The following is a 16,875-nucleotide window of genomic DNA, read 5'->3' as shown; positions in this document are numbered from 1 at the left end:
TGTAGGGTAGGTATAAGAGGCCAGATCTGGTCAATTTGAACATAAGACAGGTAGAATATTTGAGCCAGATATGGTTGATTTATATACTAAAGGGTTAAGACATGTCAGTTAATGATGAAACCTTTAAATGGCTACTTCATCTACTAGAAATAACAGCCAAATTTCTCTCAAATCACTACTGTTTTAAAGGAAGGACAAACTGAATTATTATACTAAATACACTGTCTCAAAAGACAGACAATACTTCTAGGCCTCAACATCTTTGTGTCTATTGGACCAGGGCTGACCTGGGGAAAAACAAAAAGGTAGCACAAAAACAGTATTCTTACCTCCCCAGTGGACAAATCAACCAGGACATTATCAAGATGCCGATCCCCCAGACCAATTATATAACCAATCATGGACATGACAGCAGTGGATCGGCCGTACGTTTGAGTCTTGTGCCACCATTCACTGGGACCAGTACTAGCACACCACAGCTCCCTGAAATATTCATTAACATAGTTGACAAATAGGTTGTCAAATCATATATAAACCACATTTATAGTGTCTATAGGGTTAATACAGTATTAAAGCAAGAGATCTGACACAGTATACATTTTGCAACAACAGAGTTAACACAACACATACATACTATGACAGAGTTGACATTACGCAACAACAAAACTGGCATAGCACACAGATTATAATATCATTGTAATGGTATACAGAGTATAATGTCATTGCTTACAATGACATGCTTCTTTGTTGAATAGCAAAAACATATTTTATTGCTTGACCTGCTACAAATTGCAAACAAAATCTACTTCAGATCACACCCTATTACCTTAAAGAAAAGAAGCACAAATTGGACAAGGTTGACATAGATATACAAAAAGACATGGCTTTGATCACAGGGTTGCTTGATCAGAGATGACCTGGGGCTGAATAAGAATAACAAGGTTAACAGAACACGCAAGTTACTACATGAAGAAGAGATGTTTGCAATACAGATGGAAAAGGGAATAAAAATATATAATTTCAAAGATAACAAAAGCTCATTCTTGTAATATTCACAGTCATAACAATATGAGAAGCTGCCAAAAAAACTTGGTACTTATTAATTAAAAGTAATTTGTACATAACATTACTGAACATTATTTGGATTTAAATAATATATTCAGACCAGTAGATGTTCGAAAGAACCCTAGACCATCTTTATCCACACTTGTTGATAGTTGACAGTCCATCTTGTAAGAGCAGCAGATATTGACAGGGGATACCTGACAATACCCTGTAGTGTTTGAAACACTGATATTATCAACAAATAACAAATACAATAAAGGATATCAATGAAATGCTAACATGGGTAATAACAAAGTGGATATTCCTACAGAAGCCAAAAATATGAAAGTGGAAGAGGAAAAAGACTGAAAATAAGGGATAATGAAATAAGTGGTAAACACATTTAAAAAATGTCATCTTTCTGTATATGTATAATACCATTATTAGGAGTGTATTAACTCTACTACTAATAGATAACCTTAGAGAAGCTTGAGTGAAGCACATTTGGGATTAGAGACAGTGTAACAGTATCAAATTAAAACAATAACAAGAAAATAATAAATCTGAGAAAAACAAATTGTCTACACTCACTTGGCAAGGAGATCTTTTGGAGTTTCAGACATCAGTTCTTCCAGAACTTTTCTAAGAATAGTTAAAGGCCATTCTTTTCTGTTCTCCATGTTGACAATCCCCTTAAATAATGATAAAAAAATATATATATATATATATAACAAACAACCTAACTTATTTATGAAGGCGAAGAGGAATGACCTAATTATGGATTCCATTGGTTATTTACAGGAATAGAAGGAAGAAGAGAACTGACTCCTTTGTCGGTCAGAGTGGCTTGGTGGGCTGAAACGCAGACCTGGGAACAAAAGAATGACTCAGATTCAAATCTTGCTGGAGACAGGATTTTGGAAAGCAGCAGGACACCTAGGAGTCATGACCTGGGTGGGCCTAGTTCCCGTAGAGTGTCAGGTATAAAGGCTGAAACACTTGTCTGATGGAAGTTCTTCCTCTAAAGATTTCTCCTGCTGTGTGCTCACCTTACAGTGAGTTTCTGTTATTTATTTTTTATTTTTACATTCAGTTTTGCAATCTTCTCAGATGAAGCTCTATGAGAAAACTGATAACAGAAAATGGGTATATATGAACATATATACACACACACACACACATACATATATAGTGTTTTCTGGTTACAACACTCAGTGATAGTTGTAAATGAGCATCAGCATCATACAAGCAGTGTCTTTACTTCCAATCTTCTATGAAAAATCAGGGTTGGTGACAGTAAGGGCATCCAGCCATAGAAAATTCACTCAATCCATGAAGGCATCTGATGGTGTAAATAGTAAATGGCTAAGATTGTTGATAAAGACAATACACATTCGTAGTTAATTCAGCAGTGCCACTGCCGCCGTCATCATCATCTCAGAAGAGTAAAACAAAATAACTCTGGTGAAGGTACTCGATTCATACATATCTTGCTGACTGGAGAAATTTAGTAAACACATACTCTCACTCACACACCCACACATATGAACAATAAAAATTAGGTCTTAATTATGAAATACAACACAAAGGGTATGGAAAAAGAGAAAAAGGATAAACAGAATTAGAAAATAAATGTGAATCCTACCTTTTCTTTCAGAGCTGGAGTTAATTTGTTGTAGTAGATATCACTAGGTCTTTGCATAACTGGGTTAGTAGCAGTGGCATTGAGTGAACCAACATTGGTTGTTCCAGGTACAGAACTGGTGGGCTAAAAGTAACAGAAACAAACAAGTCAAATAAAAAAAGAATATGTAAAATATAGTAGACCTAGGCAGGATTTGAACTCAGAATGGAACAAAAATCACAAGGATTTTTTGCCAAACAGTTTACTAACTAAGCCAGCTTACTTAATGTATATTTAAAAAACCTCTCGCCACCAAAATAAAAAAAATAAGAGTTAACCCACCTTCAAGGTATGTGCAATCAATTCCCTCTGTTGCCACTTCTTATAAAGACTGAATAAAGGCGTGGCGCCATCCACCCATTGAATCAAACCCGAACGGGGTCCTAGTGGTGTAACAGAATAGTGTCGTGCTCGGTACATGGCTGGGTAACCCCTGCAATACAGGAGATAGAAAAAAAATAATGAATAAAAGATTAGGAGGGCAATAATAATTAGAAACACACATATGCAGAGACACCCACCACCACCACCACCACTGACATCATTTTATATGCTCTCCTAATTCTTGCAGGAACTGGACAGTTTTCCTCAGTACATTGTATCACCAATTGTTGCCATCCATTGTTATCTCCTTTACAAGGTTCAGCTTTCTCAGATCAATGGCTACCATTTCTTCTGCCTGCTTTGTCTTCAGATATTTTCCACTTGCATTAATTGACACTTCTTTACTCTCATTCTTCACTCACATCACATGTCCAAACCAGTTCAGTTTTCTCTTTTGCACAAACAATATTTCTTTTACATCCAGTTTTTCTCTCAATTCATTCATGCTTCATGTACCTTAAACCTCAGATTATATCTCAACCTTTTGTATATCCTTCACATTCAATATACTCAATGTTTTGTAACCAGACATCATTGCATTTCATATACATGCATAATGCAATCCAGTGTTTATTTAGAGAAACCCTTTGTTGCCAGCAGAGGTAATAGCTCCTTCAACCCTCACTCCCTGTTTACTCTGGCTTGCAGAACAGCATCCACCACTGCTAATTAGGTCCCTTAGGTAGCAGAAGCTATCCAAGAAGCCATCCAAGCATTTGAAGGAATTCATCTTTGGCTGTTCGCTTACTGCTAATTACTTCTGTACAACTGATATATAGAGTCCTTCTCTGTCAGCATACATCACAAGAAACTCTAGTCTCTTTCTAAACACTGAGCACTATCACTTTCCAGACAACAACGGCAGAGTCCTGTCCTCTTTGATGTTTTGTTAAAATTTTGGTCTTTGCTAGGTTTTTCTTTAACACATTTCAAGTATAGGATTTACATCCACATTTGGAGTTCTGTATTTATTTGACAAAATCAGCTATAAGAACAATATCATTGGGCATTGGTCTTAAAAAACTTCTATTATGGTCTGGAAAATTATATTAAACAGAAGGAGGTTGATAACCAAGCCCTGATGGACACCTCCCTGCATGCAAAATACCTTGCTAACAACATCCCTATGCATGGTTTTGCAAAGCTCTCACTAGTCATTCATCTACACCTAATTTTCTTAGCAGCCATCAGACTATAGAGCATGGTACTGTATCAAAAATCCTTTTCTGGTCAGTAATTACTAGATATAGTGGTTTGTTTTTATCAAAAAACCTCTGTAGGTATCTTAAGAAGACATTAGCAGTGCACTGTCTTGGCACAAACCTGAACTGCATCTCAGATTTTTTAAAATGACAGAACACTTACATATGCACCCATTTGCACTCCCTCTCTCTTTCACACAGAGTTTATACTAACATACTTACTTATTGACATTAGAAAACATGCTGTTGACAATGTTAAGAAATTGCATAATGCGTTCATCAAGATGTAAATCTTCAAGACCCTTGAACAAGTAAGGATATCTAGAAATGATAAAGCAAAAGAAAGTATGTTTATTTAACCTTAGGACACATGAGAACAAACAAAAAGAAAAAATGGTGAGCAATAAGAATAAAAAGGAGAGCTTTAATATGAAAAGCAATGGCAATTAGAGGAATGGAGAGCTAGGCACGAGAGAGAGAGAGAGAGAGAGAGAGAGAGAAGTAGAATAAGTTTGGGATAATCTAAGAATATATTAAACAACTTACTTTTTACCGTCAGTTCCAATAAATACAAGTTTCTTTGGTTTTGTTTTGGTTGGCAGAATCTGGACATTGAGGCTTATGGAATTGATTGTGACAATCTGTAGAGAATATGATATGAATGTCAGAAGGAGAAATGGTTCTTGTTAAAGACTTTTGTATTACATGAAGATAAATCTTCTGTGTGATAATTTATATCAAACTAATAGTACCTGTAAAAATTCTACAGGTTATTTTAGATAATTAGTAGAATTTCTAGATATTTTGGATTTTAGAAAACCAAGAAATACACAATTTCTTTTGAATTTTTTTTTTTTTAGAAGTGCTTTATTCATGAGCTGGAGTAAAGTTCACATAAGTAGTGAAGGTACATCTTTAAAAACTATACTTATGATACACTTGCCACCTTTTCTGCCTTGACAAGTTATAAGAAGTAAACAATCTTCATAGGGGAATAAAATCAAAGACAGAATCCACTATGATACAACTACATTGGTAAATGTTTAAATATATGTGCTTTCCTAGAGCCATATCAAAGAAAAGTGAATATGGCTAGACCTGGACCCACAGTTATACTGAATGAAGTGTTATAACTGTCCACTGTGCAGTGAATTCATCACCATCGTCATTTTAATATCTACTTTTGCATGCACACATGGGTTGGGTGCAATTCTTCAAGGCAGATTTCCTACAGCCAGATGACGTTCCTATTGCCAACACTCACCTTCTTCCAAGGAAGGTAATATTTTCTCATTGCCAGTCAGGTTTTTGCAGAATAATGAAAATGAATTAAGTTGCTTGTATACTAGTGACACTCATTTACAACTATCATGTGATATCAAGACAAAGATACACAAACATACAATACAATAGGTTTCTTTCAGTTTTGTTTTACCAGATCCACTCTCAGTGAAACCGAGCCCAAAATCAATGTGGTTGAGAAGCAAGCTTCTTAACCGCACAGTTACACCCATATCTATAGCCATGCTTGTGCCTATTGTTAAGGATATATAAGTCATAAAGAGAACAAAAGAGACAGACAAATTTCAGAATAGATTTCAACTAATGTTTGGTGTTGACATGATATAGAGTAAGAGAATGTAAGGGAACAATCCAAATTCTAAAATAAAAAAACACAAAGGGATGGTCATGGTCAGCAGGTTAAACATTAAAAATATGTCCAATACTTTGAGGCATACTGAAGAGTAATACAATAGTAGCCAAGTAAATGTCCATGAAACTAAAGAGAACCAACACTCACCTTGCCTGCAATACTGAGACCAGGCATAGGAATTTCAGATTTGTGCATGTTACCAAGTTTTGGACTAATGTCATCCATTCTTAGTAAGAGGCTGTTTCTTTTCTGTGCTCTCTGCTGCAGACTATGATGAAGCTGTGTAAAGTAAGAAGAAAAATGAAACTGTTGAACATCAAATTCAAACTATTTTAGTATACATCAACAGACACTGGACATAAACGAAAACAATAACCTTATTTGATAGGAATGCATTGTTTTAGATTTGACCTATGTTTACAAAAAAGTGGGATGCTTCATATTCTTTTACAGTTGGATGCCCCTCCTATTTGCTAAACTTATTCGAGTAAGAAGTACCAGTGGAGCCTAGCTTTGTTTAGTTAAGTAAACTAGAACAAATAGTTAGGTGTCACACATGACTCAACAGCTACAGCAAGATCTGAGTAATAACATTTAAACAATGATTTTAGAATATGTGAGTGGTTTTTTTTTTCTTTTTGCATTTCACATTAATTTTCTCCTGCATGCATAAGTGATTTGGCTTATTATTTTATCTGTAGACTAGTAATTTAAAGTCTTACTTTCTACATGTAGATATCATAAGCATACAACCACAACACCTTCTCATGCTCTATTAATGAGAACTTTAAAATAATTCAGCAATAAAGATTTAACAGCTTAGTCACATAATATCAAAACACAAATCATGAGACATTTCCAGAATACAGAACAGTTATACAATTCTTCTAAATTTTAACAATGTTTAGAAATTAAAATTAAAAAACAACCCAATTCCTATACACTTATACTAAAATCTTAGACAATCTCCCCTGAAAACCCCACATGCACAATTAACTAAGCTAAACTATATGCCTATCTAAACTTAAACAATTGCCAACCCATTATAGCATGTAAATATTGTCCATATACTAGATTAAGGGCAGGGAATTGTTTATATTCAAAGGTCACATTGAATTAAGTGTAATCTAATGGTAATTTTGCTAAATATATGGAAAAAATGCAATTACGAAGGTTGGCTGAAAAGTTCATAGGCTGACTAAGAAGGAGTTATTATATTCTTTTACTGGTTTCAGTCATTTGACTGCGGCCATGCTAGAGCACCACCTTTTAGTTGAGCAAATCAACCCCAGGACTTAATCTTTGTATCGGTCTCTTTTGCCGAACTGCTAGGTTACGGGGATGTAAACACACCAGCATTGGTTATTAAGCAATGTTGGGGAGGACAAACACAGACACACAAACATACATATATATACATATATACGATGGGCTTCTTTCAGTTTCTGTCTACCAAATCCACTCACAAGGCTTTGGTTGGCCTGAGGCTATAGTAGAAGACACTTTGCCCAAGGTGCCACACAGTGAGACTGAACCTGGAACCATGTGGTTGGTAAGCAAGCTACTTACCACACAGCCACTCCTGCGATGCATTAAATCCAACCTTTACTGATGCTAACTGCATTTTTTCTTTTCAGATAAATCCACATTGGATGCAGAATTGAGGACATGTGGGCTCCTAAATTCAAGAAGAATAAGGAGAGTCTTGAAGATGACTCAAGGTCCGGACGTCCTGCCACAGCCACCACCCAAGAAAACATAGACTGTGTTCACCACATGGTGATGGATGACGGACATTTAAATATTAATCAGATGAAGGGGGTCCTGTTTCACCAGGACAATGCTCCTGCACACAAGTCTGTGGTTGCAATGGCTGTTGTGTGCGGTTATGACTTTGAACTAGTTGATCACCCTCCATATTCTCCTGATTTGGCACCATCTGACTATTTTCTGTTCCTCAATATGAAGAAACACTTGGCTAGGAAGCAGTATCAGACTGATGATGAGGTTATATCTGCTGTTGAGGGCTTTTTTGAGGGTCAGGATGAGAGCTTCTATACTACGGGAATCCAAGTGCTGCAGCACTGATGGAAGAAATGTATGGACTGCAGGGGAAACTATGCCAAAAAATAAAACACAATTGGTCAAGTTTGACCATTGCATTGTGGTCAGCCTATGAATTTTCAGCCCACCTTTGTACATTTGTGAAAATATAATTATATATACTAAACAGAGAAAACAAAATCTGACCATAGGTGATATTTATACCAATTATTATAGTAACTTGAATTCACTAATTTGTCGATAAGACTAATTTGCTCTCCATCATTGAATTTACTAAACACTTTGTTTCATTGCTTCCTTTTCAGAAATGCAATAAAATGAGCAATTGTACCTAACAAGGATAGCCAGTTGCTCCATGTCTGTTTAATAATAAAAAGCACTTACTTGCTTGAAAAGCTGCCAGCTAACATGTGGGTTACTAGGATTTGTTGGGTTCTTGAGACGGTTTAAAGCTTCCGAAATAGTGCGTCCATAAGTAGACTGGAACCACTGTTCATGTGGGGTTTCTGCTGCTTGTGTTGTGACATCAACTAATCTCTCCATAGTATAAACGGTCTGTTGGGTAAGGGGTAAGCAAAAAAATAGTCGTTAATGCAAGTTAAATCAACATGGCAATATATACTGCCATTACAATATTTTAGAAATCACATCGCATATTTACCATTTACTGGTTCTAAATAAACAGTGAAGATGGCATATTTTAGGAATTCTTTTATATTTTAACTTCTCAAGGTATATAGCCATTTCCCTCTCTAAGCTCCCACTCAGTCAAGAATACTCTTCACTTTTGCATAGGTTACAAGTGTTAGTGCCACAAAAAAGAAAAAAAAGGAAGCATCCAGCACAGACAATAAAGAAATTATGTTAGGAAAGGCCTCTATGCCAAAGTAGACATTGCAGCATGATGCAATCCTCCAATTTGTTTAATCCATGCTAGCTTGGAAAACTGACATTAGATGATGATGTATCTAGGACTACATTATCCAATATGTCCTTTTTAAAGACAGTGGTGTGATTTGAAGGGGAGCTGGCTGCTATTTTTAACAAATTCGGTGATCACATAGAGCTTTGTTGTTATTACATAGGGAAGTGGATGACAAAAACCATAAAGTATTCACATATTACTGGAACAATAATATAACAACTACATCATTTCATCATATCTCAATATATGAAATAACCAAATGGTTACTAGTTATATGTACAATACACTTACAATTACTGTGCCTGCGTTAGGTTCATTAATTCATTTTACATCCATATTTCCATGCTAGCGTGAATTAAATGAATATATTATTGAGAAGCATTTTCTGTAGCTAACCCTTATGTTTTCCAAGTAAGAGATCTATTATTCCATGTTGCATCAAAGAAGCAAAACAAGTGGACAGTTTGCTGACAGAAGTGGTAACAACACTACTTAAAACTTGCAACATTCATAGAATACAATGTACACACACACATACAGGGCTTCCAGTCCTGTCTACTGAATTCACTTACAAGGCTTTGGCCATCTTAGGACTATACTAGAAGATGCTTGCCCAAGGTATCAAGTGAGACTGATCCTGAAACCACATGATTGTGAAGTGAATTACTTAAGCACACAGCACACAACTATGCTGGATCCTATACTAAAAAAAAAAATCCTTCTTTGTAAATCATAAATATGAAAGCAGAAAGACAAATTTTTAAGAAGCACAATAGTTATGAGGTTAAGATACTGGATTATGCATTCAGTTCAAATATCTCTATAACCTTTGACCAGTGTTTCCCATGGGTTCAATATCACTGTAAAGCACTTTTTTCAAGTATCTTCTACCACAGTGTGTTACTGACTTAAGCATTGTGAGTGAAATTGGGAAGACAGAAACTACATAGAAGTTCAACAGACTAGTTATTCAAATGAGTCAGCCTTAATCACACACAGTGTCACATGAAGTCTGCATAAGGAATATGCTAAGGTGGCATGTGTCCATGGAATATTTAGCTACTTACATTATCACTCACTTTGCCTAGAAGACAATATGTAACACTCCTACACCACAGGCAAGTGACTGACATCATTGTCATCATCATTTAACATCTATTTTCCATGGGTTGGATGGGTTAATAGGAGTCAACAAGCCTTAGGACTGTGTTAGCACTAATGTCTGCTTTGGCATCATTTCCAAAGCTGGATGCCCTTCCTAACACCAACTACTTTTTCATAGCATCAGCACTAGTAAGATCACCAAGTAACTCGCAAGTGACAAACCCCTCAGTTAAGTGGGAGTGCAGTGATGAGGGAGATGGCTTTGTACGAGGTGTTGGGAGCTTAAAATATGAAGAAACACCATACTTGAGTGCTTTGAATTGTTAAAATTATTTCCAAATCAACTACTACACTCTTATTCTACATCAACACAGTGAACTTTTATGTAAAATGGTTAAAACAGAGGAAATCAAAGTATTACGCTACATACGGGTTTCATGATTGTCTTGTGTTTCTCTTTGATAATGGCAAGTTTCTCTTCTTTCGACAAGTTTTTGTTGGCAGTCGCCTTCTTGACCTCATTATCAAGTTGGTTTATGTACCTGGTAACATCTTGGTGATGCTGGTTCAAGGTACCCAGCCACAGTTCATCCCACAGCAATGTGATACGACGCAGTTCTTGGACAAATTGCTGCACTTGTTGGATCATTCTGGAAATTGAAAAATATCACCAGAATATTATTATTATTAAGGTGACATTTCGTCTGTCTTTATGTTCTGAGTTCAAATTACACCAAGGCTGACTTTGGCTTTCATCCCTTTCGGAATTGATAATATAATTACCAGTCAAACACTGAGGTTGATGTAATTGACCTACCTTTCCGCAAACTCGGTAGCCTTGTGCCAAAATTTGAAACCATTATTAATGTTATTATTATTCTTAAGGTAGCGAGCTGGCAGTACTGTTAGTACATCCAATAAAATACTTAGCAGCAACATTTCTTCTCGCTCTTTACATTCTGAGCTCAAATCCCACCAAGGTTGGTTTTGCATTTCATCCTTTCAGTGTCAATAAAATATATACCAGTTGAACACTGGGGTTAATAAAAGTGACTAACACTCTCTACTAAAATTATTAGCCATGTAAAAATTAGAATTAAGGCAGTGAACTGACAAGAAATATCAGAGCAGAAGAAAAAAAATGCTCTGTGGTATTTCTTTTGACTCATGTTCTGAGTTCAAATACCACTGAGGTCAACTTTGTCATTTATCTTTTTAGGATTGATAAAATAAGTACCAGTTGAGCACTGGGGTTGATGTAATCAACTTTCTCCTTCCCAAGAAAAATGTTGGCCTTGTGTCAAACTTAGAATTATTGTAAGTTGAGTGAAATTGTACAAACAGTTGAGTATTGCAGCATTTAGTTTCATGTCTACATATTGCAAGTTCTAATGAAGATATAGACAAGTTTTCTGCAGCTGTGTACATAACATAGTAGTAGCAAAGAGAGACAGAGTAGAGAGAGGGGGAATTGTTTATTATTCTCTGTCATTATCATATTTCTGTGAAAATACATTGCCTTTATTTTAATTAATTGTAAAAATAATGAAGAATTCAGTAAAATAATTTGTTATTATCAAGAAGCTGATGTTTGGAAACATAACAAAATTTTGATGGAAATTTCCAATTTAGATTTCTTTAAAACAGGAACCATAGAATTAGTGGCAATTTTAATCAGGTTAGTATCAAAATAAATAATGGTAAATATTTAAATTAAAGATAGATGATAATTTTTTTCTAATATAGGAAGGAGGAGGTCTGAAACCGATGGTGGCTTAGTTGGTTAGGGACATTAGTACATGATTGTAGCTCTATTGATCCTAGAGGGAAGAAAGGAATTAACCTCAGTGGGATTTGAACCCAGAACAAAGAACTGGCAAAGACATTTTGTTGATTGTTCTAACAGTTCTGCCAATTTACCACTCTTAAAAAAAAAGACAAAAAAAACAAAAACAATAGGAGACAGTGGAAAAGCCACTTTTCAGGAAGGTTTTAAGGAAGACTTACTCTGAATTATGATGTGACAATGTATCCACAATGGCCGTGAGACATGTCTGCATGATGGTATTGGTTGGGTCATCAGTCAGGTTGTTACCATCGTCTTGTTCATCAGTATGCTCTTGAGAATCCTGTTCAGTGACCACACCCACCTCTGTACAGTCCTCCTCATTCTGTGTCAGGTAATTGTTCAGCAGTCCTGTTAATGTGAGAGATTAGGTATTCTGAGACATCAAATACACACATATATCACAACACATATATATCACTACAGACAAATGAAACAGTAAACACCCCAATCAAGGACCATGGAAAATCTTCTATATGGTCCATAAATCTGCTAGAAACAGCAGACATATCAAATAAAACAGTAGCTCATTGAGAGACTATGAGTTTTTTTATTTGTTTTAAGTAACAATCATATAACATCACTCTTATATCAGTAACCATATAACATCACTCTTATATCAGATATTGTCTTAAAATGAGGACACATTAGATAATGTGGTCCTAGACACTCTGGGTTCATATGATGTCATCAAGCCTGTCAAACATTTATTGCTGGATAAAAGCAATAAATGTTAGCCATTACACTGTAATGACATTGTATTGGTATCAATAGTGGAAACAGTGTAATTGATAAGTGTTTTAGCCAGCTTACAATATTAATTCCTAATCTTACCATAGATATAATATTATTTGGAAAAGCGATAGCATTTAACAATACAATTTGCCTTAAATGCACCACGAGGAACAAAGAATAAATAAACAATCCATTGAGATCCTGTATGATGTCAATATTTTCAATGGTTCTGAAATCCTACAACATCAATAGTTGTAATATGACAATACTAGCAACAACACGATGAGCTAACAATGGAACATCAGAATAATTACAAGACCTTCAAGAAATAGCAATCAAATCTTATTCCAGTCTCTTAAAGATACACTGGAGGTATCTACCCTCTCTTCCCTTCTTAACTCCCTGCCCCATAAAATCAAATTCTCACCTAGTTTCTAACCCCTTGCGCTTTAGTTTTCTTTCCTCTCCTCTCAAATAATTTTCCTCTTTCTTACTCCTATACTTTTCATCTGGCAACAGACTAACACTTGAAATGTTAAGACTTATTCCTGTCCTTCTGCAAATGGTTAAGCTAATACAATAATTGTTAAAACTTGTCACTCCCGTGTTGTCATTTTTGATTTTCTTTTACCAGTTGGATCCTGTCAAACTATCTAACCTATACCAGCATGAAATGTGGACATTAGATGATGATGATTTACAATATATAGTCTAAAAATAAGACGGTACTCAGGGCTGAAATGCAATTTATCATATTAGCCCAAGGGGAGTTGATCCAAAAGTTAAGCAACAAAAACAGCTAAACAAAGGACCATTATTATTAATAAATTATTCATTAATCAATCCTTCAAATTTCAAAAACAAATTCAAAGTTGACAGTAAAGCTTGTTACCATCTCGAGTGGTTTCCTTCACGTCTATCTTGATAACAGAGCAGCCAACCACAGCAGGGTAAACTATGAGGTGTGGGGCATCTTCAGCCACTCGACAAAGAAGATCTGATACGCTTTGGCGGACGTAGGATTCAGGGTGGCTGAGGCGAGAAAACAACTGTGGAATAATACCTGTAAAACAATAGATAAACAAGAATTGATGGTATTGATTATGATAATGATGATATAAACAGGAAGAGATACAAGATGTTTTTTTTTAATGGTAGTAGTGATATAAATACATATGCCATTGATGAAGATTGAAGATTTTCTTATGTATAAATGCTTGCATATGTAGATACATAATTTTTAGGTGCAGGCATAGTTCCTAACCAAGTTGTCTCAGTTTCAGTTCTACTGTATGGTACCTTGGATAAGTGTTTTCTACAATAGCCCTAGGCCAACAAATCCTTGTGAGCAGATTGAAACTGAAAGAAGCCTGGTCTGTGTGTGTGTGTGTGTGTGTGTGTGTGTGTGTGTGTGTGTACCTTTGTCTTGACATAATATAATGATTGAAAATGAGCATCACTGTCATATGAACCATCTTGTTCATTTGTAGTCATCTGTGGGGAAATATTATCTTGCTTGGAAACAGGAAGCACATCAAGGCATAGAAAATTTGCCTCAACAAATTCCATCTTGATGTTAAACAATGATAAATTATGTATGTATAAAGTAATTAAGTGCACAGTTGTGTGTGTGTCTGTAAATTACCTTTCCAAGGAGCTGTTGGTGTCTCAGCCAGACCTGTCTCTAGGACATCGCGCAACTCCCAGGCATGCTTCACTAACAAACGCAGCAGGCGTAAGGTAGCAATTATGTTGATGTCTTCATTTGGTTCATCAGTCTTCGCATGAAATGAAGTACTGACAGTCTGCAACTATCATAAAGGTTTTATAAATATAATACAGTGAATCTCAACAATGTAGAGATGAGATGTTAAATATACATTAAATATATATTAAAGCAAAGTTTCAGTCACAAAACCATTAAGCCAGAAAATATATTAAAACAAAGAAAATGAATAAATGGGAAAATGTTGAGTTGTGGGAAAAAGTAACAAGACTGATATCTGAATGTGAAACATCTCCAAAGCTCTGAGAAGTCTAAACTAAGTTGTACTTACCTCCAGGTTTGTAATGAAAAATCTGGATGAGACATAAACCTCTGACCCAACCTCATTCAATCTCTCTGCACTGGATAAAATTCCATGTCCCACTTAGTGAATCAATGAAATGTTAAGAGAAGATATGAACCCAACACCTAAAGTTGATAGTCCACTCTAAAAGTACATCCACTCAACTTGTAGAGGTATAGTGGTTCAGCTTCAGAAGCACAACTCAGCTTCAAGGATAAACTACAGCTCGAGGGCAATAAAGAGGTTCTGCATACAGTAACAGATACATCATCTATTGTCAACACAGTTGTATTGATGGTCTACAACTATCATCCTTTGTTATTAATATTTTCTTTATTTCATATTCAGCCTTACAAAAAAGGGCTCTCATAACACCTTAAAACATAAAACTGATATTATTAAATCCTACTACACACACACCCACATGCATATGTGGTATTACATTGTACTAGAAAATATACCTATCTACGATGGAGGCATAAAATGAGGGAGGGAAGACAGAACAACAGTATGTATTGAGAAATGTGTAAATGAACTTGATAGATTACTGGTTGATGTCTTAAACAAATCACATTGTTGTTGGTGAGACAGCACTTTATTGCAGCTATATGACGTGTTTGCGACTAAGTGACGTGAAGACGATTCAATCCCGAAACTGAAATAAGCTTCCAGCCTCTGTATCATAAATAGCTATGTGGACCACTCCTAACGAAAGCTAGACCTTCCTTCAATCACTACATAAAAAGTATTAAGAAAACAATGTTATTTAGATCTACTTTCATTTTAGTTGTTTACGCTTGTTTATACTCTTATATATTCAAAGTCCACAAATTTCCTTATTTAAATTATGAATCGTATTCCTTCCAATAATCGTCGTTTAAAGTCCGCTTTCCATGCTAGCATGGGTTGGACGATTTGACTGAGGACTGGTGAAACCAGATGGCTACACCAGGTTCCAATCTGATTTGGCAGAGTTTCTACAGCTGGATGCCCTTCCTAACGCCAACCACTCAGAGAGTGTAGTGGGTGCTTTTTACATGCCACCAGCACGAAGGCCAGTCAGGCGGTACTGGCAATGGCCATGCTCAAGATGGTGTATTTTATGTGCCACCCGCACAAGAGCCAGTCCAGGGGCACTGGCAACGATCTCTCTCGAAAGTCCTTACACATGCCGCGGGCACAAGTGCCAGAAAGGCAATGCTGGGCACAGGTGTCTTCACGGTTTCGCTTTCCCCAATAAGTCTTCGCAAGCTGAGTTTCATGTCTAAAGAAGGAGACAACGTTGGCATGGGTGCCAGTTGTCGAATTTAACTCGATTTCGATTTCACTTGCTTCAACAGGTCTTCGCAAATGGAGTTTAGTGTCCAATTCAACTCGATTTCAATTTCACTTGCCTCAACAGGTCTTCGCAAGTGGAGTTTTGTGTCCAATTTAACTCGACTTCGATTTCAGTTGCCTCAACCAGTCGTCGCAAGTGGAGTTTAGTGTCCAATTTAAATCGATTTCAATTTCACTTGCCTCAACAGGTCCTCGCAAGTGGAGTTTAGTGTCCAATGAAGGAAGGTATGCATAAATGGACTGGTTGAGGCCTTAGATTTAGGTCTCACTTGGCTTGCTGAGTCTTCTCACGCACAGCATATTTCCAAAGGTTTCGGTCAGAAGTCATCGCCTCGGTGAAGCCGAATGTTCGAAGGTCGTGCCTCACCACCTCATCCCAGGTTTTCCTGGGCCAACCTCTTCCCTCCTATTCTAGTAGGGGATGAGGCATGATCGCACGAAACACTAACCTTAGCCCTCATCCCTGTCTTTCACTGCTAAACCCAACATTAAACCATGATCAACACTCGCAATAAGCCTTCATCTTCAATACTGATCCTGTTTAATCTCTACTCTCCCCATCAGATGTTTTTTTAAAGTCAGATTTTTTTTATCAATATAATTAGAAAACTTCTTTGTAGACGATATTTTCTGTTTGGTCGACACTAATTTCCAAATTACTGGAGTCTGTTGCACTACTCATAGCGACGTGTAACTGGCCATGATTAAACATCGGAGTGTGTAAAAATACACCTACATGATCTAAGTCTGGCCCTGTGCCTTGTTTGTTGTGAATGCACGAGCGAAATCTTTAGGAATCTGCCAGTCTATGATGGGAAATGAAGGG

The 16,875-nt window shown here is 36.3% G+C and overlaps 1 protein-coding gene across 3 annotated transcripts in view; it reads right to left on the bottom strand.

Moving 5' to 3' along the window:
* The window catches only part of LOC106882826 (serine/threonine-protein kinase SMG1), a 197,669-nt gene that overhangs the window by 55,786 nt on the left and 125,008 nt on the right, over positions 1 to 16,875 (bottom strand). For all 3 annotated transcript variants that reach the window (XM_052969574.1, XM_052969573.1, XM_052969575.1), the window contains 12 exons: positions 14,288 to 14,453; positions 13,535 to 13,705; positions 12,069 to 12,258; positions 10,492 to 10,711; positions 8,417 to 8,587; positions 6,116 to 6,247; positions 4,861 to 4,955; positions 4,537 to 4,635; positions 3,011 to 3,161; positions 2,690 to 2,812; positions 1,636 to 1,736; positions 330 to 483 (listed from right to left, as the gene is read on the bottom strand). In XM_052969574.1, the coding sequence (XP_052825534.1) occupies positions 330 to 483; positions 1,636 to 1,736; positions 2,690 to 2,812; positions 3,011 to 3,161; positions 4,537 to 4,635; positions 4,861 to 4,955; positions 6,116 to 6,247; positions 8,417 to 8,587; positions 10,492 to 10,711; positions 12,069 to 12,258; positions 13,535 to 13,705; positions 14,288 to 14,453 (1,773 nt within the window). The remainder of the gene's footprint in view (positions 1 to 329; positions 484 to 1,635; positions 1,737 to 2,689; positions 2,813 to 3,010; positions 3,162 to 4,536; positions 4,636 to 4,860; positions 4,956 to 6,115; positions 6,248 to 8,416; positions 8,588 to 10,491; positions 10,712 to 12,068; positions 12,259 to 13,534; positions 13,706 to 14,287; positions 14,454 to 16,875) is intronic.

The sequence above is a fragment of the Octopus bimaculoides genome, chromosome 7 (assembly GCF_001194135.2).
Source record: "Octopus bimaculoides isolate UCB-OBI-ISO-001 chromosome 7, ASM119413v2, whole genome shotgun sequence".
NCBI classification, from domain to species: domain Eukaryota; kingdom Metazoa; phylum Mollusca; class Cephalopoda; order Octopoda; family Octopodidae; genus Octopus; species Octopus bimaculoides.
The sequence above is the reverse complement of the archived record's forward strand: the minus strand, read 5'-3'. Positions and strand labels throughout refer to the sequence as shown.